This window comes from Paramisgurnus dabryanus, chromosome 24 (assembly GCF_030506205.2).
Source record: "Paramisgurnus dabryanus chromosome 24, PD_genome_1.1, whole genome shotgun sequence".
Taxonomy (NCBI): domain Eukaryota; kingdom Metazoa; phylum Chordata; class Actinopteri; order Cypriniformes; family Cobitidae; genus Paramisgurnus; species Paramisgurnus dabryanus.
In genome coordinates, this window is record NC_133360.1 from 22,810,386 (window position 1) to 22,835,784 (window position 25,399).

The 25,399-nt window shown below is 40.6% G+C and overlaps 1 protein-coding gene across 2 annotated transcripts in view; it reads left to right on the forward strand.

Moving 5' to 3' along the window:
- LOC135740936 (complement factor H-like) overlaps nt 1-22,690 on the forward strand; it is a 44,819-nt gene extending 22,129 nt beyond the window's left edge. For both annotated transcript variants that reach the window (XM_065259501.2, XM_073813535.1), the window contains 19 exons: nt 32-208; nt 7,187-7,369; nt 7,469-7,645; nt 8,041-8,223; nt 8,323-8,499; nt 8,904-9,086; nt 9,185-9,349; nt 15,220-15,402; nt 15,502-15,678; nt 16,471-16,653; nt 16,752-16,916; nt 17,476-17,652; nt 17,750-17,902; nt 20,414-20,593; nt 20,961-21,140; nt 21,393-21,569; nt 21,645-21,833; nt 21,992-22,042; nt 22,537-22,690. In XM_065259501.2, the coding sequence (XP_065115573.1) occupies nt 32-208; nt 7,187-7,369; nt 7,469-7,645; nt 8,041-8,223; nt 8,323-8,499; nt 8,904-9,086; nt 9,185-9,349; nt 15,220-15,402; nt 15,502-15,678; nt 16,471-16,653; nt 16,752-16,916; nt 17,476-17,652; nt 17,750-17,902; nt 20,414-20,593; nt 20,961-21,140; nt 21,393-21,569; nt 21,645-21,833; nt 21,992-22,017 (3,035 nt within the window). In that variant the 3' untranslated portion in view covers nt 22,018-22,042; nt 22,537-22,690. The remainder of the gene's footprint in view (nt 1-31; nt 209-7,186; nt 7,370-7,468; nt 7,646-8,040; nt 8,224-8,322; nt 8,500-8,903; nt 9,087-9,184; nt 9,350-15,219; nt 15,403-15,501; nt 15,679-16,470; nt 16,654-16,751; nt 16,917-17,475; nt 17,653-17,749; nt 17,903-20,413; nt 20,594-20,960; nt 21,141-21,392; nt 21,570-21,644; nt 21,834-21,991; nt 22,043-22,536) is intronic.
- Nucleotides 22,691-25,399: the final 2,709 nt, after the last annotated feature.

Genomic DNA, 25,399 nt, shown 5'->3' on the forward strand with positions numbered 1-25,399 from the left:
AATTAATGATGGATTTTTCCATTTAATTCAGAGATATCATGCAAACCACCCAACATACAACATGGAAATGTTAGGGGGGTAAAAAATTACAAGAAAGACGACACATTAGAATATGATTGTGGTCCAGGATATAAACCTAGGAAAGGAAATCCTAAGTGCGGTAAACATGGCTGGACTGTGGAGCCAAAATGTGTATCAGAAAGTGAAGGTAATACTTTACTGTTATTAAGAATAATACAGAAAACAAAGTAACTACTGCAACTGAGAAAAATACTTTAAATTTACTTGGTATTTGTATAAAGGTTGCTGTAACTGAATTTTTTTTCTTCAAAATCTGTGGAGAGTTGAGTCAAATTGTAGCCTGACTTTCGCATTTTTGACAATGTGTAGTTACTGTTACTGGTTTACACCCAGTGCCGCTGCTAGCCATTTTGGTGCCCCAAGCATAATTCCTTTATAATGCCCCCCACCCCGACACTGAGAAAAAAAATTTTTTGTTTTTGCCAGTTTAACTTTTTTTTACCAAACATATAACTTAATAGCAGAAAGTAAAATCTTCACAGCTTTAGTTAACACACACTACACATTTGAAAGTGCAAACTTTTATAGAATAGCAAAATAGAAAAAAATACCAAACTTAAATAGAATAGCAAAATAAAAAAAATATATCAAAATAATCCAGACATGTTTCTCCCAAGTACAATGTCACTTTAAATAAATTACATTAAATAAACAACAATAACAAGAATACTCAATATTCTTAATAAAACAAAGATTTAGAGAACTAAGTGTCACAGTAATGTTTGCTTCATATCATATATAATGACGTTTTATATTTTTATATATATTTAACAGTCAGGAATTGTTAGCCTACCATGTGCACTGACTGCTAACGTTAACTTTTACTGAGAAAATATTAACCACGTCACGTCAAAATAAACCACAAAATAAACCACTGCTCAATATCTAAAGAAACTCAGCAAAGAAAGTAACAGCTGCGTCAGTTATTTGTAAAATGCATATGCATAGGTAATGTTTTACAGTAAAATCTCAATTTAGCTTGCACTGAAGTTATAAATTATAACAACATAGTTTGCTAACATTAATGTCAGCACAGCAAGTGCGCATTACGATTAGCAGCAGCTGCAGCCCATGCACATTTCCCTTATTTAGGAGTGAATGATAAAACATGATGGATTTACCTGCAAGTGATGCACGGGCATCATCCCGCAGTTTCTTATTTTTTCCAATCCTGACTCCTGCTGTCTTTTCGCGGCCATTTTTCAAAAGTTGCCTACTGACTGGCCATTTCTCAATCCGAAGGCTGCAGCCTGTGCGAGGTCGCATATGCAGGCTGCATATGTGATGACTGTATGTGAAAATCAGGAAGCAAATGCAGGACTGAATGAAACACAGTTTATTGTACAAATGACACAGATGATACGGATGATATGGTTGGACAGACAAAGGCTGCGGTGACGAATCCTGGTGCTCGTGGGTGAAGTCAGGTGAACGGATGAAACCGGATACACAAACAGGCAGACCTTCACGCAAAGACGAGACCACAGGAACACACGAACACGAGAACACAGGCAAGACATGTAGCGTAATCATCTGGCAGTGAGAGAAGAGAATGAGTGAGTATATATGCCGTCTGGGTAACCACCGCCAGCTGGAGTAAAGCAATCACGCACACCTGCACTCACTCAGATCGTTAGTGATCAGACACGCACATGCACACTTCAGTCATCCAAACAAACACAACACAGAAAGTCACGATGGACTCATCCTACCGTGACAGTACCCCCTCCCCCAAGGACGTCACCTGACGTTCTCGGGCTCCTAGACCTGTGATGGAAATCATCAATAAGGGAGTGATCCAATATGTCCCGGGCAGGAACCCAACTTCTCTCCTCCGGACCGTAACCTTCCCAATCCACCAAGTACTGAAATCCGCGTCCCCTCCGTCTAGCGTCCAGAATACGGTTAATCGAACAAGTTGGTTCCCCATCTACGATACGAGGCGGGGGGGGGGACCGGAACAGGCGGATTAAGACGAGATTTAAACACGGGTTTAATTTTGGAAATGTGGAAAACCGGATGAATTCGTCTGTACACAGGAGGGAGGTTAAGGCGGACTGTTACTGGGTTAATGATCTTAGCAACAGAGAACGGGCCGATAAATTTGGGAGTCAACTTATTCGAGACGTAACGCATCGGAATATTCTGAGTAGAAAGCCACACTTTTTGACCCACGACATAAACGGGAGGCTTCGACCGGAGGCGATCAGCCTTAGCCTTGGTGCGCAGTCTCGCTTGGAGTATAGCTTCACGTGCTCTACTCCAAGTGCGACGGCACCTCTGGACGAAAACGTGTGCGAAGGGGACCGCGACCTCGGATTCCAGACTGGGAAATAAAGGTGGTTGGTACCCTAAGCTACACTTAAACGGAGATAGGCCTGTAGCTGACACTGGTAAAGAATTGTGCGTGTACTCCACCATAGAGAGTTGTTGGCTCCAGGAGGAAGGATTCTTGGAAGCCAAACATCGCAACACTCTCTCCACGTCCTGATTGGCTCGTTCGGTTTGACCATTGGTTTGAGGATGAAACCCCGAAGACAGACTAACCGTAGCCCCTAGCAACCTGCAGAACTCTCGCCAAAATTTAGATATAAATTGGGGACCTCTATCGGAGACCACGTCTGTCGGGAGGCCATGTAACCGGAATACGTGGTCTACGATAACGACCGCTGTCTCCTTGGCAGAAGGCAATTTGGGCAAGGGAATAAAATGAGCCGCCTTCGAGAATCGGTCCACTACGGTTAAAATCACCGTATTGCCCTGGGAGGGTGGGAGGGCGGTAATAAAATCAAGCGAGATATGGGACCAGGGTCTCGAAGGGACAGGCAGCGGTCTAAGTAATCCGTCAGGAGGACGATTAGACGACTTACCAACAGCACAAACCGAACAAGCCAACACAAAGTCGTGTGTGTCACGAGCCATCCCTGGCCACCAAAATCGTTGCTTAACCAAAAATTTGGTTCGACTGACCCCTGGATGGCAAGCTATACTGGAATTATGGCTCCATTTAAGTACCTCTGATCTCAGTCCCTCTGGCACAAATAATCGGTTCGGTGGGCAACGGGCCGGGGGCGTTACCCCTTCTAAGGCTTTAGTTACCTTCGATTCGATCTCCCATGAGAGCGCGGAGATGAATAGAGTCTCCGGTAAAATGGGCTCGGGAGAGGAAACACGATCGGAACGCTCAAAAATGCGGGACAAAGCATCAGGTTTGGTGTTTTTAGAACCTGGACGGTAGGACAATGTGAAATCGAAACGACCGAAAAATAAAGCCCACCGAGCCTGCCTAGAGTTCAAACGTTTAGCAGATTTAATGTATTCTAGGTTCTTGTGATCAGTGTAGACTATGAAGGGCACACCCGACCCCTCTAGCCAATGACGCCATTCTTCCAGTGCTAGTTTAACAGCCAACAACTCCCGATTACCAATGTCATAATTACGTTCAGCAGGCGACAAGCGATGGGAGTAAAACGCGCAGGGATGCACCTTTCCGTCTGAGGATGTGCGTTGGGATAACACGGCTCCTACCCCCACATCTGACGCGTCGACCTCCACTATGAACTGGCGTTTACGATCAGGGGCCACGAGAATTGGGGCTGAAACGAAGCAGCCTTTCAGTTTGGCAAATGCAGTCTGGGCTGCATCCGACCACCTGAACGCCGTACTAGGGGAGGTCAAGGCGGTCAGAGGTGCGGCTAGTTGGCTGAAATTGCGAATAAAACGCCGGTAAAAATTGGCGAACCCCAGAAATCTCTGCAGGGCCTTGCGAGACTATGGGGATGGCCAATCCACCACAGCCTTAACTTTCTCCGGATCCATACGGACACCCTCAGTCGAAATGATGTGCCCTAGAAAGGAAACAGACTGTGCATGAAATTCGCATTTCTCCGCCTTGACAAAAAGCCCATTCTCTAGCAACCTAAGAAGCACTCGTCGTACGTGTTGCACATGTTCCTGGAGAGACGTAGAAAAAATCAGTATGTCGTCCAGGTAGACATACAGAAACTGATCGACCATGTCTCACAACACGTCATTAACGAGTGCTTGGAAAACTGCTGGCAAGTTGGATAATCCGAAAGGCATCACGCAGTACTCAAAATGGCCACGAGGGGTGTTAAAAGCAGTTTTCCATTCATCCCCCTCCCTTATGCGGACCAAATTATAAGCATTACGTAAATCCAGTTTTGTGAAGACGGAGGCTCCTTGCAACCTCTCGAAAGCCGAAGACATTAACGGCAAAGGATAAGTATTCTTTACCGTAATGTTATTCAACCCTCGGTAATCAATACAAGGACGCAAGGACCCATCCTTCTTACCAACAAAAAAGAACCCCGCCCCCGCTGGAGATGAAGAAGGGCGAATGAACCCGGTTGCCAGAGAATCAGAAATGTATTTCTCCATGGCCTCCATCTCAGGAACAGAAAGAGAGTAAAGTTTGCCTTTAGGCGGAGACATACCTGGCAGAAAATCTATGGCACAGTCATAGGGACGATGTGGAGGTAGAGAAGCGGCCCGGAACTTACTGATTACTCCCTTCAGATCATGGTACTCAGCGGGCACGTTAGTTAAATCCATCGTCTCCTCCTGAAACACAGACGCAGAGACAGGAACACAAGCAGAGACAAGACAAGACTTATGACAAGCTTCACTCCAACCGGTAATAGTACCCAGCCTCCAGTTGACAGACGGGTTGTGTTTGAGCAGCCAGGGATGTCCAAGTACAATGGGAGCCAGAGGGGAAACCGTAACAAAAAACTGCAAAGTCTCAGAGTGGTTGCCAGAAATACAAATGGTGACGGGGTCTGTGATGTGGGTGATGACAGATAACTCACTTCCATTGAGTGCGAAGGGTGATATGGGTTTGGAAAGAGAAGACAACGGAACTTGAAGCTTACGTGCAAAGTGATGATCGATTAAATTCCCCTCGGCTCCCGAGTCCAGTAGTGCGTCACAGGTGAGATGTGTATTACGCCACCGCAGCTTCGCCGGGAGGAGGGTAGATGTTAGAGGGGTCTTTGCCGAAGAGATTCCGCCCGAGAGTAACCCCAGATTTACTCCCGGGCGCTGCCTTTTACCGGACACCGATGGAGTAGGTGTCCGGCCTCCCCACAGTAAAGGCAAAGCCCCAGTGATCGACGGCGAATCCTCTCCTCCCGGGAAAGCCGAGCTCGACCCACCTGCATGGGCTCCGGATCGGACAGGGAGGAACCGGCCGCAGTCTCCCTCGACGAGGGCGTTCTTTCCAGAACAGCGTGGGACAACACTTCATCGTCGTAAGCAGGAATCGTTCTCAATCGAATGTCCGCTCGGATGGCAGCATCAATGAGTCCATTTAGAGAGGATGGGACCTCCCCATGTTGTAACTCTCGTTGTATGCGGCCGGTTAACCCATGCAGGAAAATATCCCACTGCGCCTCCTCATTCCAGTGCGTGTCCGCCGCTAGCGTGCGAAAGTCAATGGCGTAATCCGACACCGACCGTGTACCCTGACGCAGATCAGCCAGCTTCCTAGCGGCGTCTCTTCCAACTGCAGATCGATCGAACACCTTTCTCATCATGGAAGAGAGCGCCTCAAAATTCAGGGTACACGGGTCGTGGTTCTCCCACACCGCTGTTCCCCAACGCGCCGCCTTTCCCGTCAGCAGGGATAATACAAATCCCACTTTACTCTCCTCCGTAGTGTAGGTCTGGGACTGAAGGAAAAAATGAAGAGAGCATTGAGATAGAAATGGTCTACAACATTCTGGATCACCTGCGTATTTCTCTGGCGTGGATAATTTGGGTTCCTGACGGGACGCGCTCGCGGGTGGTGTAGGAGGAACAGACGGTGTGGGTGGCGCAGTGGGGAGCGTCAGCTGTTGGATCGCCTGGGTGAGCTCGGACACCTTGTCTGTCATGTCCTTCATTCCCCGGCTCAGTTCCTCAATCCGGCTATCCTGGGTGGTGAAGCGATGTATGGCGGCGGAGATAAATTCCTCAAACCGAGCCGGGGAACCCTTTCCTGCTGCTTCCATGGCGGCCAGATGATTCTGTGATGACTGTATGTCAAAATCAGGAAGCAAATGCAGCACTGAATGAAACACAGTTTATTGTACAAATGACTGGTGCTCGTGGGTGAAGTCAGGTGAACGGATGAAACCGGATACACAAACAGGCAGACCTTCACGCGAAGACGAGACCACAGGAACACACGAACACGAGAACACAGGCAAGACATGTAGCGTAATCATCTGGCAGTGAGAGAAGAGAATGAGTGAGTATATATGCCGTCTGGGTAACCACCGCCAGCTGGAGTAAAGCAATCACGCACAACTGCACTCACTCAGATCGTTAGTGATCAGACACGCACATGCACACTTCAGTCATCCAAACAAACACAACACAGAAAGTCACGATGGACTCATCCTACCGTGACAGCATATGTCATCAAGCCTGGTTTATTTCAGTTAACTGAACATTACATTAGCAAGTCATAAGCTTATTACAACAATTTACGATTAACTAAGAATGAAAGTCAACTTTATAATCGTTAATATTACCAAATAAGAACGTTTTAATGATGAATGCAGCATATAAATGCGACCTCTGGAGGCGGCAGGCTTCGGATTGAGAAACGGCCTCTGTCAAACTTCGTCAGGCGCCCGCGCGATCAACCGGCACGGACCATCAAATGCTGGGGGGCATACTTTCTATACTAGAGCAATTAAAATGTCTCGTTTCCCCTTTTATGTAACATATACATGGATAAAAAGTGTCTAATAATATTTCTATAGGCGAATGAAATTCTATCAGCATTATAATTTTTTTCATTAGGCTATTATTTTGGTGCCCTTTCAGCACCTGATGCCCTACGCACAGCGCATGATGCGCGTTATGGCAGCAGCGGGGCTGTTTACACCTTCAAAAGGGAGGGGTGAGTGGTGGACTATGCCATTGGTTGCAATCCGCATACGTCACCACTAGATGCTGCTAAAATCAACATACAGCATCTTTAGTGAAGCATTATAATCTTCCAGTGCTCTGTCATTCAACAGAGTGCTATCTACAGGTTTGATGTATTTGTACACAGAAATCAATACTAAATCAGTCTCCAATTACTTCCTAGTGGTGAAATGCCCAAAAATTCACACAGATGGGGATTTGACTGCATCGGGCAACACAGAAGACGGAGGTTATGGTGACGTTATTCAGTTTGACTGCAAATCTTCTGATAAAACCATAGATGGAAGTAGTAGCATTATCTGCATGGATACTGGCGACTGGAATGCATCTGCTCCAAACTGTATAGGTTAGTAATTACATTTCATATTTGTCGGTATCCTCACTCAATCATTACATGATTTTATGCTTTATTCAAATTAATGATGGATTTTTCCATTTAATTCAGAGATATCATGCAAACCACCCAACATACAACATGGAAATGTTAGGGGGGTAAAAAATTACAAGAAAGACGACACATTAGAATATGATTGTGGTCCAGGATATAAACCTAGGAAAGGAAATCCTAAGTGCGGTAAACATGGCTGGACTGTGGAGCCAAAATGTGTATCAGAAAGTGAAGGTAATACTTTACTGTTATTAAGAATAATACAGAAAACAGAGTAACTACTGCAACTGAGAAAAATACTTTAAATTTACTTGGTATAAAGCTTGCAGCAACTGAAATTGTTTTTTACAAAATATGTGTATAGTTGAGTCAAATTGTAGCCTGACTTTCGCATTTTTGACAATGTGTAGTTACTGTTACTGGTTTACACCTTCAAAAGGGAGGGGTGAGTGGTGGACTATGCCATTGGTTGCAATTTGCAACCTCACCACTAGATGCTGCTAAAATCAACATACATCTTTAGTGAAGCATTATCATCTTCCAGTGCTTTGTCAACTGAGTGCCATCCACAGGTTTGATGTATTTGTACAGAGAAATCAATACTAAATCAGTCTCCAATTACTTCCTAGTGGTGAAATGCCCAAAAATTCACACAGATGGGGATTTGACTGCATCGGGCAACACAGAAGACGGAGGTTATGGTGACGTTATTCAGTTTGACTGCAAATCTTCTGATAAAACCATAGATGGAAGTAGTAGCATTATCTGCATGGATACTGGCGACTGGAATGCATCTGCTCCAAACTGTATAGGTTAGTAATTTCATTTCATATTTGTCTGTATCCTCACCCAATGAATACATGATTTTATGCTTTATTCAAATTAATGATGGATTTTTCCATTTAATTCAGAGATATCATGCAAACCACCCAACATACAACATGGAAATGTTAGGGGGGTAAAAAATTACAAGAAAGACGACACATTAGAATATGATTGTGGTCCAGGATATAAACCTAGGAAAGGAAATCCTAAGTGCGGTAAACATGGCTGGACTGTGGAGCCAAAATGTGTATCAGAAAGTGAAGGTAATACTTTACTGTTATTAAGAATAATACAGAAAACAAAGTAACTACTGCAACTGAGAAAAATACTTTAAATTTACTTGGTATTTGTATAAAGGTTGCAGTAACTGAATTTTTTTTCTTCAAAATATGTGTATAGTTGAGTCAAATTGTAGCCTGACTTTCGCAGTTTTGACAATGTGTAGTTACTGTTACTGGTTTACACCTTCAAAAGGGAGGGGTGAGTGGTGGACTATGTCATTGGTTGCAATTTGCAACCTCACCACTAGATGCTGCTAAAATCAACATACAGCATCTTTAGTGAAGCATTATCATCTTCCAGTGCTTTGTCAACTGAGTGCCATCTACAGAATTGATGTATTTATACACAGAAATCAATACTAACTCAGTCCCCAATTACTTCCTAGTGGTGAAATGCCCCCCAATTCACATAGGAGGGGATTTGACTGCATCAGGCAACACAGAAGATGGAGGTTATGGTGACGTTATTCAGTTTGACTGCAAATCTTCTGATAAAACCATAGATGGAAGTAATAGCATTATCTGCAAGGATACTGGCGTCTGGAATGCATCTGTTCCAAACTGTATAGGTTAGTAATTTCATTTCATATTTGTCAGTATCCTCCCCAATCATTACATGATTTTATGCTTTATTCAAAGTAATGATGGATTTTCACATTTCATTCAGAGATATCATGCAAACCGCCTAACATACAACATGGAACTGTTACGCATGGGAAAGATTACAAGAAAGACGACACATTAGAATATAATTGTGGTTCAGGATATAAACCCGGACAAGGAACTACTAAGTGCGGTAAACATGGCTGGACTGTGGAGCCAAAATGTGAAGGTAATCAGGCATGAGAATCCCTCACCTTTCGGCGAAATTCACCGTTTTGAAGCCAAAAAAGGTGACCCACGTGAATCGTGTAGATTCGATGAGAAAACATTTTTTGGGGTGAGGGGGGTATGCGCGCGTTGTTTGTAGACGCGCCCTTCGCCGTCATCCAACATGTATACCAGACATTAGGTTGAGTTCGTGCTGCGCTGCAAAACCCGACAGGCAAGCAGGTGACATCAAAGTATCACGAGAGTGAACCGAGAAGTCATAAGGAAGTCTTCTTTCGAAAAGCTCTCGCGCTACTGTGATGTCATCCGCATTTCTGTGTTCTTCGTTATACACGCTTGTTGAAGATGCGTATAGAGCGACTGCCTTCAGGATGTAAAGTCAACACAAAACGCTGTAAAACTATCATTGTAGAATTCTAATGCGTCAATCAATTAAAACAACACATCTACACAGACTGACACTGCAAAGTGACCTGAAAGATTTTTTGTTGGGACGAATTATGGACATACTCATCGCTTGTAAAGGGCGATTTATAGTCGTGCGTAGGTCCTACCTATTATGAAAGGGAGAAGGGGAGTGGCTTTTTCAGGCGAGTTGAAGTACTCCCAAAAGTGCTGTTCCGCCATACAATATAGTTCCTCTTTTAAATCCGCTTAGAAAAGCGCTACGTTTTATTTTGTACCACCAAACTTGCTCGTATAACTACTCGTCTTAAATAGGAAAAACGTTGATGTGTTTGGTCACTTCTAAGTTTATCTCTGAGTGGTACCATTGAATGAATGGGGCTAAGCTAAATGCTATCGAAGTGTCGCAGCACGCCCCAGCGCTTACGTGCATGCACTAAGATGATAGAGGGATGTATCAACTCTTCTTAGTTAAGGTAATAACATATTTTAATATTGAAAATGAGTAGACTATGCCTTTAAGGTAAAAAATGGTAGCTTGGGGTACCAACCCAACGACAAAAAGGTATAGTTTTGTACCTTTTTTCTGACAGTGTATCCTATGCTGAAAGTGAACCACGCACCAATTCAGGACATAAAGACCTGGGAACCAGGTAAAGATGGGAGGTCTAAACTGTAAAACCTCATAAAATTGTGGTGGGAAGACCACCTTGCTGCAATAGTACATCTTTCAGAGTTAACCCCGACAAGAGGGCCTGAGATGAAGCCATACTCCTGATTGAATGTGCTCTAACTGGCAGAGGTGAAGGCTACCGCACACCTCATAAGCTATTGAAATAGCCACTGTTATTAATTTACTAATGGATTGTTTAGAACAGGGGTGGGGAACCCTGGTCCTGGAGGGCCACTGTCCTGCAGAGTTTAGTTCCAACCCTGATTAAACACACCTCAAAAATCTAATTCAAGTCTTCATCATTACTTGGAAATGAATTCAGGTGTGTTTGGTTAGGGTTGGAACTAAACTCTGCAAGACAGTGGCCCTCCAGGACCAGCCCTCCAGGACCCAGGGTTCTCCACTCCTGGTTTAGAGGCTTGTCCTCTATTCCAAAACTATTCCTATCCCAAAACAAATCAGTAATTAATCTGACTTTCTCCTCAAAGAAGGCCTATTAATGTACTCCTTCAAAGCCCTAACTGGACATAACAGGTGAAGTCTTTCATAGTTCGCCGACTCATGAGGAGGAGGATAGAAGGCCTGCAGAACTAAGGTCCTATCTGAACAGGTAGGAACCTTAAGAACATAACCCGGTCTCGTGTGAACAATTGTTGAACAAACACCGAACAAGATGGGGAGACAGAAAGTGCCTGTAAATCACCTACCCTCCTCAGAGAGGTAATGGCGAGTAAAAACGTCAGCTTAAGGGATACATGTTTGTCAGAAGCTGACTGTAAAGGTTCGAAGGGAGCTAAAGAAAGCCCTTCTAAAACTACTGACAAATCCTAGGCCGGAACTCTAGACATAGATGGAGGCCTAATCCTCAAAGCGCCACGCAGGAAACGTAAAACCAGATGGTACTTCCATAAGGAGCTCTTAGATAGAGGTATGGGAAAGGCTGAAATGGTCCTTTAAAGTAGAGGGTGCAAGACCTAAAGAAAATTTTAAGTTTCTCTACAGCGCGAGTGATAACCTAAACCAGCTCATCATAACCCACAGGATTGGAGTGAGAGAAGCTGACTTGCAGGTTCCCATACTCTTCCTGAAAGAGATGGAGACAGAGGATAGTGAAAAGGCCGAAGCTGCCTTGAATCCCTCTGCTAAGTCCATCAGCAAACCCCACGACTGCAAGTGTCGCGCTGCCTCAGCAAACGCTGCCTAGAGCCGTGAAGAACGCAGACATTACCCTCCTCATCAAATACAGAGACATGGGAGCGAAGTGTCTGAAAAAGACATACTCTTGCAATGCTTACAGTCTGCTTCCTAAAGAGCAGCCCTAGCATTCTCCGCTCCCGAACAGACTACACATAACTTGTATGTATCCTTATCCATATTGAAACGTGGGCAAGGAGAAACACACAGTGTAAACTGATTCTTGCTCATTTTTGCTAGCTCACTAGACATAGAAATTGAGAAAGACTTTTTGTTTTGACAGACAATTTCAACATTGAGTGCTTCACTGAAATGGCAGAAGTTACTATGTTATGTTAACACTTCCCTTTTATACCTTCCGGTTCTACCGTCACTTATGATGTCATCACTCTGCGCCTTTATGAGGACTTTTATAGTTGTACAAAACTTCCACGTGAGCGCATGCTGCTGGCGTGTTCCCAAAGTGTTCCAGAGGTTTTTCTCTAAAGGGAACAAGGCACGCTTAGAAAATGGAGAGACAGGACTGCATTTAGTTATGATTTGGGAGTTATAAATTTACTAGCAGTGCAGCTTGTAATTGCCAAACTGAACGCTGTGTACAGAAAAAGAAATGCAGAATTTTTGATACAGGCACTAGGAACAAGGGTATTGCAACAAAGTCGAGCTGCATATATGGGAGAGACAATAGTCCCTTTCACACATACAGTCTTTACTGGCAATTTACTGGTAAATTGCAGTTAACAGGTCATGTATGAACAGAACCTTTCCGGTAAATCAGTGCTGCCAATTTACCAGAAAGAGAGGTTGTAAGATTACCAGTAATTTACTGGCAAAGGCTATGTGTGAACACAAAATATAGATTACTGGCATTTAGAACGTACAACCCCAGACCGCGCAGACAGCTTCGGGCCAATCATAACGTTTTAAAGCAGACATATCATGCTTTTAAATCTGTCCTTTTTACATATAAATCATCTATTTGTGGTCTATGTAAAGCGAAACTGCAATGCTTGGGTCTGAATTCCTCATTATTATAGCCCCACAGGCCCCCTTTCTACCCCTTTTCTGATGTGCATCTGATAGCAACTCGTTTTGGTACTGTCTTTTTAAATGCACGTCATACCCTGCCCCCTCTCCAGGTTGCAGAGGTGACACTCGGTTAAACTCCACCCCGTTCGGCCATTTTTGTAGTTTTATAGCAGAGATACGATTATCTAGCTGCACAGAAACTTTTTATTTACTCGTTATTCACAAAATGTCAACAACGGAAGACTTGTCCATCCAGCCTGATATGTTCGCGCCAGAGTCGGAAACGGACTGAGAGGAAAATGAAGACGACGAACCTGCAGAACAAATCGCAATGGTGTGAGGCTGCAGCCTCCGGAGGTCGCATATCTAGGCTGCATACGTCATCAAGACGGTCTTATTTCAGAATATTAACAATTATAAAGTTGACTATTATTCTTAGTTAATCGTAAGTTGTTGTAATATGCTCATGACTTGCAAATGTGATGCTCAGTTAACTTAAACCAGGCTTGATGCCCAAAAGCGATCTCCGCAGGCTGCAGCCTTCGGAGTGAGAAACAGCACTGCTAAACCATGACCACCGTGTACTTTACTTTTTTACTTTAAGTTATAAACTGCTTACCGAAGTGCTCTGCTCGTCGTCTCCAAAGAAAGAAGTAATTGACCCCTCAATCAGACGAAGTCTATCGGCAAATCCTTCTTTATACTGGCGGAGATTGGTGAAGTAGTTATCCTTAAAGTGCCTCGGGCACACAAAAATGACTTTACCCACAGATGTGAGTACATTTCTTACGCTCTCGTAACTTCTGCATCCTTGAGCTTGGACTACAATATCGCAGCGAGAAATATAAAATGGCGGATTGCTCGTAGTGTTGGGCTGGAAGTCGATGTCCTTATTTAGCAGTTCCGCTGCAAATACTGTGACGTAATTGTTCAAAAAACGTAATAGATAATAGAAAAATCAGAACCGGTTGGAAAATATGACCAAAACAGAATATAAAGATATCAACAAAGCACCTGAAGAGACTAATTTCAACTTTTATGTACTTATAAACACTACAAATATACAACAAAATGCATTTAAGAGCCAAGAAAGTGGATTTAGCATGATATGTCTCCTTTAATACCGATGACGTGTTTACGGACGTTTTCACACACACGCTGCTTGAAAGTCGAGCACAACTAAAGTTTACGTCCACATTTCTTCACCAAAGTTGTTTTAAACAGCTTACCATCTACTTGCCGAACTGCCGACGTCCTTAGTATCACAGACGTGAAAACAACAAAATACAGATCGTGGATATGAACGACGTGGATTGTTTACAAATACAACACTGAGCTCGCTGCGTGCCACAGGTAACTTCTGCTTTCTCAGCGAATTTACCGGTATTTTGATACTGATGTGTGAATGATGTCTTACTGGTAAAAAATTGAACGTAACTGCGTGTGTGAACAGCACATTTTTTGGTAAATTCATGGTAATTTACCAGAATTACTGTGTGAAAGAGGCTAATGTCAGCTGATGCAGCTAGACCATAAGTCACGTGGGTTTAATGTTTGTTTGCTAAGTCAGAATTTATTCAGCAAATGCGTTTCCATCTCCCATTATTCACATTCACACTTTATTGCATAAATCAAAAACCACTTTAAGCGAGCGTTTTGCGAATTAAGGGATTTTTATTCTAAATTTGGCTTTTCTATCAAACTTTCTTTTGTGACACTTCAAAATGTGCATAAAATCAGAGTGATGGAAACCCAGCTAATGTCAACAGTGCTACTGTTCACTGTAATGTATTAAAAACAGGGTATCAAAACATAGACAATGTTAACACCTTCGAAAGAGAAGGGTGAGTGGTGGACTAATGCTGCGATTACACCAACCGCGGTAGAGGGGCGAAGCGGGAGTGATTTCAATGTTAAGTCAATGTAAAGACGCATTGACGCGCGTCTGGAGGTCCCGCTGCATGGAATAAAGGGGCGAATTGAGCGTTGTGCATGCGGTACGTAAAATTTTAACTTTTGCGGATTTTCGCGCCACATCAGGAGCCTGCTTGCTGCTGTGGTGGCAGCCCCGCCCTCAACCATCCAATGCTTGATATTGTCCGTAAGCAGTCACCCGGAGCAATACGACACAAGTTCTTATTTCTATAGAGGAGACAGGAATTAATGGTAAGTTGTAATACACACTTCACTTTCGAGTCACGTGACGTTTATCGACCCGTGACGTTTATTTTCACCCTATAGTAAGGTTACCAAATACAAACTGGTAACTCTCTTGATAAATGCACAATCAACATAAGTCATCTTGCAAACAGACAACCGCATAGCACTTGCCCCTCTAACAAGAAATGCTTGCTTTTTCCGTGCGTCTACTCCGCTCTACACGTGCAAATGCACCATAAGCTGTTGGTTGAAATTCACAATGTCACCACTAGATACCACTAAAATCTACACACAGCACCTTTAGTGAAGCATTATATTCTTCCAGTGCTCTGTCAACAGAGTGCCATCTACAGGTTTGATGTATTTGTACACAGAAATCAATACTAAATCAGTCTCCAATTCCTTCCTAGTGGTGAAATGCCCTAAAATTCACACAGAAGGGGATGTGAGTGCATCGGGCAACACAGATAACGGAGGATATGGTGATGTTATTCAGTTTGACTGCAAATCTGCTAATAAAAGAATAGATGGAAGTAGCAGCATTTACTGCAAGGATACTGGCGACTGGAATGCACCAGTTCCAAACTGTATAGGTTAATAATTTCATTTCATATTTGTCCGTATCCTCACCCAATGAATACATGATTTTATGCTTTATTCAAAATAATGATGGATTTTTACATTTTATTCAGAGATAACATGCAGACCGCCTAACATACAACATGGAAATGTTAGGGGGGTAAAAGATTACAAGAAAGACGACACATTAGAATATGATTGTGGTCCAGGATATAAACCTAGGAAAGATACTCCCAAGTGCACTAAGGATGGCTGGACTGTGGAGCCGAAATGTGTATCTGAAAGTGAAGGTAATACTTTACGATTATTGAGAATAATACAGAAAACAGAGTAACTACTGCAACTGAGAAAAATACTTTAAAGTTACTTGGTATTTGTATGAAGGTTGCAGTAACTGAAATTGTTTTTTTCAAACCCTGCTGAAAAAAACAATAAAACCATTACGGAAAATTCTAATGGTCTCCATTAAAATACCAATAGGAACCATTAGCTTTTACCATTAAAACCACTACACTGTAGCGTGTTTTGGACCATATTCCATTAGAACCAATAAATTTCCCAATTAAACAAATAAAACCAATAGAATTTCTGTGATGGTGTCTATTGTTTTGTTTAGCAGGGAAATCTGTGTATAGTTGAGTCAAATTGTAGTCTGAAGTTCGAATTTTTGACAATGTGTAGTTACTGTTTTGCTTTTGTTGCTGTTAAAGCGCTCTATGCTACTGCACAATGTCAACAGTAAAACCGTTCACTATAATGTCCTAAAAACAGGGAGTCAAAACAGATGCGCTGACTGTAAAGGTTCGAAGGGAGCTAAAGAAAGCCCTTCTAAAACTACTCAAAACAGAAGGCCCTGTAAAAACAGAGGCCCTGTTTTTACACCTTCGAAAGGGAGCGGTGAGTGGTGGACTATGCCATTGGTTGCAATTCTAATGTCACCACTAGATGCTGCTAAAATCTACACACAGCACCTTTAATGAAGCATTATAATCTTCCAGTGCTCTGTCAATCGAGTGCATCTGCAGCTTTGATGTATTTATACACAGAAATCAATACTAACTCAGTCCTCAATTACTTCCTAGTGGTGAAATGCCCCCCAATTAACACAGGAGGGGATTTGACTGCATCGGGCAACACAGAAGGCGGAGGTTATGGTGACGTTATTCAGTTTGACTGCAAATCTCCTAATAAAAGAATAGATGGGAGTAGTAGCATTATCTGCATGGATACTGGCGACTGGAATGCATCTGTTCCAAACTGTATAGGTTAGTATTCTCATGTCATATTTGTTGGTATCCTCCCCCAATCATTACATGATTTTATGCTTTATTCAAGGTAATGATGGATTTTCCATTTAATTCAGAAATATCATGCAAACGGCCTCCCATACAACATGGGACTGTTAAACAGGTGAAAGATTACAAGAAAGACGACACATTACAATATGAATGTGGTCCAGGATATAAACCCAGGCAGGGAACTTCCAAGTGCGCTAAACATGGCTGGACTCTGGAGCCAAAATGTGAAGGTAATACTTCACTTTTATGAAGAATAATACTGAAAACAGAGCAACTACTGCAACCAAGAAAAAGTCATTGGGTGATTTGGCATTTTTAATAATAATAATAATAATCATAGGGGCTACAACCCTGCGGGCACATTGTTTTATGTGAATGAATAGGCAGAATTACATCATTTTAAAGAAAAAAACTCTAGACTACCAGATCCTGAAAAGTCTTGTAAAAACATGTTTAGTATGGGTTTTATGTCACTTATATCAGTGATTAAAAATATTAGCTTTTTTAAAAACCATGCATAAACATATTTCTCTCAAAAATACAAACATGTACATACATCTTGCTCGTATAATATTGTAGCCCAGTTTGTGCTGAACACAGTGTTATGAGACATTCGCCATTATTATGTTTTTAAGCAACTGAAAAAAGGCACAAATGTCAGTGCTGGTCCAACATACAGCCCTGAATTGACAAGTGATAGCTTGATTTCAGGCTATCAAGAACCTTATTATCATCACATGCATCTGCCTAGCTGTGACTCATAAACGATTCAAACTTCATTCCTAACAGAAACGACAGATCCTTGCAATACACCAACTGTGGAAAATGGGTACATACACACAGACCGCTCCAAAAAGAGAATGATCTATTATACATGCAATCCGGGTTATAAACCAGACACTGGGACCTGTTGGAAAGCTGCGACGTGTGTCAGAGGGATCTGGAGGAATGTCCCACGATGCATCAGTGAGTGTGTTTTCTAATCGTCAGATTTTGGCAGTATAATTTAAATTTGTGTGTGTGTGTGTGTATATATAGCTATGTGTTGGGTCTCTCAATACAGAGGTGGATGAGTGTGGTCCTTTGCCCAAAATTCAACACGGAAAGCTGATCACCAAACAATCTGCAGTACAGATTCAATGTGATCCAGGGTTCGAACCATCAAACACAGTGATCAGATGCGTCAGAGGTGCATGGCAGACCCCCACCTGTGAATGTAAGCCTTTTTGATTTCATAAAAGTTAGTAAAAAAGAAATAGTGAACAGTTAGCAGCTCAAAATGTCATGGGTTTGATTCCCAAAAAACACACATACTTATGAAATGTAGATTGAATGCCCTGTATGTCATTTTGGATAAAAGCACCCGCTATACGCATTAATGTAATTACAGTATTGTAAAAAAGTGTTGCCCCCTCCAGATTTTTTTATATTATGGTATATTTTTCACACTTTAATGTTTCAGATCATCAAACAAATGTAAATATTAGTCAAAGATATTCAGAAACAAATGAGAAAGAAAGTAATTGAGATCTCTCAGTCTTATACAGCCATTTCTAAAGCTTTGGGACTTCAGCGAACCACTGTAAGAGCCATTATCCACAAATGGCAAAAACATGAAACAGTGGAGAACCTTCCCAGGAGTGTCCCGCCCCATCAAAATTAGCCCAAGAGTGCAGCGACGACTCATCCAAGAGATCACTAAAGACCCCACAACAACATAAAAAAAACTGCAGGCGTCACTTGCCTCAGTTAAGGTCGGTGTTCATGACTCCACTATAAGAAAGAGACTGGCCAAAAATGGCCTGCATGGCAGAGTTTCAAGATGAAAAAATGTTGCTGAGCAGAAAAACATAAAGGCTCATCTCGGTTTTGCCAGAAAACATCTTGATGATCCCCACGACTTTTGGAAAAAAACAACTTTGTGGACTGATGAGCCAAAAGTTGATCTTTTTGGAAGGAGTGTGTCCCATTATGTCTGGCGTAAAAGTAACACAGCATTACAGTAGAAAACATCATACCAACAGTAAAATATGGTGGTGGTAGTGGGAAGGTCTGGGTTTGGAAAGGTGACCTCAAGCTGAAGCGAACTTGGGTTCTGCAGCAGGACAATGATCCAAAAACACACCAGAAAGTCCACCTCTGAATGGCTGAAGGAAAACAAAATGAAGACTTTGGATTGGTCTAGTTAAAGTCTTGACCTCAATCCTGTGACATGACCTTAAAAAGGTGGTCTATGCTCGAAAGCCCTCCAATGTGGCTGAATTACAACAATTCTGCAAATTTGCCAGAAACTATCTTGATGATCCCCATGACTTTTGGAAAAAAAACAACTTTGTGGACTGATGAGCCAAAAGTTGATCTTTTTGGAAGGAGTGTGTCCCATTATGTCTGGCGTAAAAGTAACACAGCATTACAGTAGAAAACATCATACCAACAGTAAAATATGGTGGTGGTAGTGGGAAGGTCTGGGTTTGGAAAGGTGACCTCAAGCTGAAGCGAACTTGGGTTCTGCAGCAGGACAATGATCCAAAAACACACCAGAAAGTCCACCTCTGAATGGCTGAAGGAAAAGAAAATGAAGACTTTGGAGTGGTCTAGTTAAAGTCTTGACCTCAATCCTGTGACATGACCTTAAAAAGGTGGTCTATGCTCGAAAGCCCTCCAATGTGGCTGAATTACAACAATTCTGCAAATATGAGTGGACCCAATTTCCTCCACAGCGCTGTAACAGACTCATTGCAAGTTATTGCAAATGTGTGATTGCAGTTGTTGCTGCTAAGGGTGGTCCAACCAGGTGGGAGCAAACACTTTTTCAAACAGGGCCATGTAGTTTTGGATTTTATTTTCCCTTAATAATAAATGTTATCTTTGACTAATATTTAAATTTGTTTGATGATCTGAAACATTGCTGTGAGCCTGAAGTTTGCGAAAGAGCACTGTGGCAAACCCCAGCACTACTGGGAAAATATTTTGGGGACTGATGAAACAAAAGTTGAATTGTTCAGGAAAAATACTATGGTGCAAAAAGGGCACAGCTTGCCAACAATAAGCATCATCCCAACAGTGAAGTATGGTGGAGGGAACATCATGATTTGGGCATGCTTTGCTGCCTCGGGGGCCTGGACCACTTGCCATCATTGAGGGGAAAATGATTGAAATGAATTCCCAAGTTTGACAAAATATCCTACAAGATAATGTCAGTGTGGCTGTTGAAGCTCATTAGAAGTTGGTTGATGCAGCAGGACAATGACCTTAAGAATTAAAGTAAATCCACCACAGACTGGCTTAAGAAAAACAAAATGCACCATTTGGAGTGGCCTAGTCTAAGCCCAGACCTTAACCTGTGGAATGACCTCAAGAGAGCGGTTCATATCAGACATCCCACAAATGTGTCTGAGTTTAACCGGTTTTATAAGGGGGAATGGGTAAAAAAAGGACGTTCAACAAGCTATTAAATCCAAGGGTTCACTTACATTTTCCTCCAGCAATGTGAATGTTTAATGGGTGATTTCAAATAGACACAAGAAACTAGAATGATTTGTGTGTTGTCAGCTTATACACATTGTGTTTGTCTATTGCGGTGGCCTACAGTAGATTGAGGATCAGATGACATTTTATGGCAAATCACTGTAGAAAATCAGTTTATTCCTAGGGGTTCACATACTTTTTCTTGCCAATGTATTATAGGTTCACCTAACCCATCTGATTTCCTCCCATGTTTTGGAAGCTTTCTGTTCAATGCCTCATCAGGAAGTAAACAATGCTAAACTGATTGATAAAATCCGAGGTGAGAGGAAATATTCACATGGAGACACAGCACGCTATGAGTGTTATGATGATCATGAATGTCATGGACCGACCATTGCTAAGTGTGATACACAAACCTGGATTTACCCAGAATGCACTAGTGAGTGAAATTCACAAAAACCTTTTCTATAAATTAGTTTTTTTGTGTAAAGTATAAATGTATACATTTATTAAAACGGATATTGTTCTTTTTAATGAAAATATTTAAATCGTTTTTGACATCGAATTGCGTGAAAAGTCATTTTTTGTAATTTAATGTTTTCTACATAAAATCATCTTGTAAAGAGCATTCTGTGAAAATATAACCTTGATATATTTAATATTGAGTAAGATCAAAGATCGGACCCGGTAATGGAAATAAAACTTTGATGGTCCGAATCTCACAATTAGAATTCTCACAATTCGGCCTGGATGTCACAGATAGCGTCACAAATTTATATTAAACAAATTCTACATTTTCATTACAGAAAAAGGTCAATGTACCAAACCGACAATGGACATGCAGTTTGTGACCCTGTTAGATGATAAAAAGACATTCAATAACCTTGATGTTTTGAGATACAAGTGTAATAAACCGTATGATAAAAAACCAAACGGAGTCTTGATTTGCAAAAATGGAAAATGGGACGGCACGTTTGACTGCACAAGTGAGTTCTCACAAAATGTTAAAAATAACATTTACATATGATATATGCTGTATATATATATATATATATATATATATATATATATATATATATATATATATATATATATATATACGTATGTATGTATGTATGTATATATGTATGTATATATACATATATATAAAATAGTCAATGACTCTGAGATCGTATGTAATATTTATAAAGTGTATAATATTGTTTTAAATGGACATGCATGTGTTTGATGGTGTTCAGGTGGCATTTGTCCTGCACCACCTATGATTGAACATGGAGACTTTAAAGTCGAGCAGAAGACGGGTGAAGTTGTCACATCGGTATCGTACACTTGCCAGCCTTATTTCGAACTGAACAAACAACAGAGATATTACAGGTGTCTGAATGGGAAATGGGAGACCCCTCCATCATGTCTGAGTAAGTCGTCTGTTTACAGATTATTCTGAATCTAAATTATAAGTTTTACACTGTGTGTCTTTGTCTCTCTCGTAGAGCCATGCAAAATTACACCTGAAATTTGCAAGGAGCACAATATAAAACCTGTCCTAGATCACCACATGAGGCACAGTGACAACGACTTCAAACTTCACTGTAATGATGGATGGAACGTCGGAGGTTCTTTGGGACATTCTCATTCAAAAGCATGGTGCAAAGATGGGGAGTTAAAAATTGAAAGTAAATGTAAGTATAGTTTCCTCACAAGATTAAACCAGTTAATAATTTCTGAATCTGATTAAATGTAACTCTTTTACTGTTTTGAACACTTGGAAATTTTGTTTTTAATGTAGTGAGTTTGATATTACCACAATAAATAGTTTTCATTCTTTCATTTACTGTAGGTACAGCAAGAAACAAGCACAGATAAAATAAACCAAAGAGGAAACACTGAGGTAACGCATCTAGGAAAGTTCAAAGTGAATTTCTGAGAATTATATGTTTTATTATTTATTGTAATGAAAGTGACCCTATGATCAGGTTTCATTTAAAATAAGAACTAAAGCGTAATTAAATGATTTCTTAATGTTGGCTTTGTTATAATTTTATATAAAGTACTGCAATCCTTAAAAACGTAAATAAACCGAACAAAAATCATCAGTTATTGAGCAAGTATATAAAACATATGTTCAAAACTCTCCCTTCACAACAGTGAGCTTATTATAATAATTTATAGAAATGTTAAGATTTTACTATAAACGTTATGTAGGTTAAAGTAACCTGCAATTTGATGTTTCAAACAGAGATGGCGATATAGAGGCAAAAGTAACGGATTGCAAATTAGTTTTTGTCATGCATACTAAAATTAAACATTATCCTCAGTGTAAGTATTTATCTGTATTACGCTGTTACGATATATTTATGTTGTATGATTATCTCTTGTGTTCAGACATGAAGATCTTTGATGTATCCAAAGCATGAAGATGGACAGACACAAAAACACATTGATGACCACCGTGGCTTCAGTCTACAAACTTATGAAACAATGAAATGATTTAATATAATCTTTCTAAAATTCATGCTTATATGTTCTTGCTTTAGAATAAAGCGTCAAATTTAAACAATGAGTTTGCTTTTATCATTCAACTACTTTCTCCTATTTCATTTACACCACCCCAGCCAACACACACAGGATCTAGCTATGTCTTATGTGACCTAGATGGGCTCCATATGTGTTAACCAGATAGCTCCCATTTGGCGTCTACATGCGTCTTGTTTACAAAAAAATGATGTTAAGCTTCTGACAAACTTTACTCTGCATAACTTGTGGCAGGCAGGTAGGCAGAGGATCCAAACACAGTTACTTTATTGAACAAAAGGCAAAACAAAAGAGAAAAGCTAATCCTTGAACCGACATCCACAGTATAAAAATAAACACAAGAAAGCACAAGCACCACATTCAATAACAACTGACAAAAGACAACTGTAACAATGGGGCAATATATAAACAACCAGATAACAAGACCTGGAGAGATAATAAATGGGTAACCAATGAACAAAAGAACTACAAAATGACTACAAGCATGAGACAGGAAACGGGGACTATCTGGAAAGAGGGACCCAGGGCTTCAAACGGGCCTCACGGAGCCAATAGCCTCCAAACTCTAGCTACGAAGCCAAAATCAAGACGTGTATGGATGATTCTTGCGAAATTAGACTTATGAGGTGTCATGAAACATTTTGATAAAAAGTAAATGCAAAGTAAGAGTATCAAAATAAGAAGCATACAGTTATAAACATCTCTTCATGTATTATTTTGCACATGATTTCAAATGACATACAAACCAATTTTGTAATTTTTTCCAAATTTAAGGGGAAAATTTTCATTACCGCAACGTGTCAATGACTGGATTTGGGTTCTTTGACATGAAAATATTAAGTATTAAAAAATAAAAAATTTAAAAGTTTCAGTGCTTTATGTTATACTGTAAACATTTACAGTAAAGAAACATGTGGTATTTGGTGATCATTGGTAAATGTAGAGACAATAATAAGGAATATAAATGTGCAGGAATATAAATGTGCATATAAATGTACAGTTCTCTGTGTACGAGCTCTCTCTCTCCCTCCCTATGGTGCGGTATGCGCGCGCACGCTTAACAGTATTCTCTGATATTTTTGAATTTGCGCTGAATTGCTATGCGCGATCTACAATAAAACTATCACTCGCATTTAAAATTAAAAGCGCTCATAAACACAATCAGATGAGAAGAGCAACCTTGCATGAGACACACAGGTAATCCGAAATCACCTCGTATCAGCTCTTCAATGTAAATTGTATCAGACAATGTCACATTTAAATGAGGATTTTAGCAGTATAAAGTAACAGCTGGTTGGATTAAACACGAGGTGTTATTGGGTCGTGTTAGTCACTAGCTTAAACTCTTTCTTGTTGTCTGACAACAGAACAGATAATATGTAAAAAATAGCATTCAGTTGTGTTAAAATACAATATAGGCTAATAAACAATGAAAGTCAGATCAGACAGAGTAGAAAAACAAAATCCTGATATGTCAGAATGTTAACTAATACCAGCTACACGCAATGTGCTTAAAGGAACAGTTCACTTAATTTAAATGGTCATATACATAAACTTGTTTCAAACCTGTATGAGTTTCTTTCTTCTGCTGAACACAAAAAAGAAAAGAGTTAAGAATGTCTGTAACCAAAATCAGTTGATGGATCCCATTGACTTCATATGTAGGAACAAAATAACATGCAGTCAATGGGGTTCATCAACTTTCTGGCTACTAAGATTCTTCAAAATATTTTATTTTGTGTTCAGCAGAAGAAAAACTCATACAGGTGTGAAATAACTTTAGGATGAGTAAATTATGACAATTTATTTAAAGTGAACTATTCTGGAACAGAACTGTTGTTTAATCCATGCAAAATACAAAAAATTAATACCATCTATATTAGAGCACGTGGCATTGCACAAGAACCATGCTTAATATTTTCTAAACCAGTATTTATTTTCATTTGAATTTTTTGATTGGCCCCCCCCTGACTGGTTCTTGGTCCCCCCGTCCCCCCCCATTTATAAAATCCTGGAATCGCCCCTGTGTCCAAGACCAATTTTCTCATCCTCCGCAACAATTTTCAATCATTGTTTAAGCCCTCAAGGAACTAACATTTTAGAAAAAACTGTTGAAAGGGACATAATTGACTGTGACACTCAAGATGGTAAGCAGGTAAGCAGTTCTTATTTTTCTCTCCAGATAAAAGTTAAATTTTTGTTTGTCATAGTACCTAGACAACTTTTTAGTTCTCATTACCAAAAAATTGGCTTTAAGGGCTTTTTAAAAATTCGGACGCTGTACACCTTCTAAATCTGGATTTCGTGAGAATCACCCGTTTGGACTGTAAACCCTTCAGTAAACCCTACCCTTAAAACACTACCTGTTACACAATCCCTCCCGTTTCAGCATCACTTGACAGAAAACTGGATTTCAAAAGTTGAGCATCACATAATAACCGTCAAATAGCTATTTCTATAATGTACCAATAAATAATTTTGTCTATTAAAAATAACTGCCTGATAGCTGAATAGAATTAAAAATAACTTTATTTGCATCTCAAAAATCTAAATGTGTTAGAAATCATTAGAAATGTTGCACATTAAGTCTTTAAAAAACTATGTTATAGTATAGTGGTTACTTTGATGATTATATTTAACCTAGCATTTCTGTATGTGTTTCATTAGAGGATGTGATCCTTATTAAGCAATAATTTTCAATATAGTAAACTGT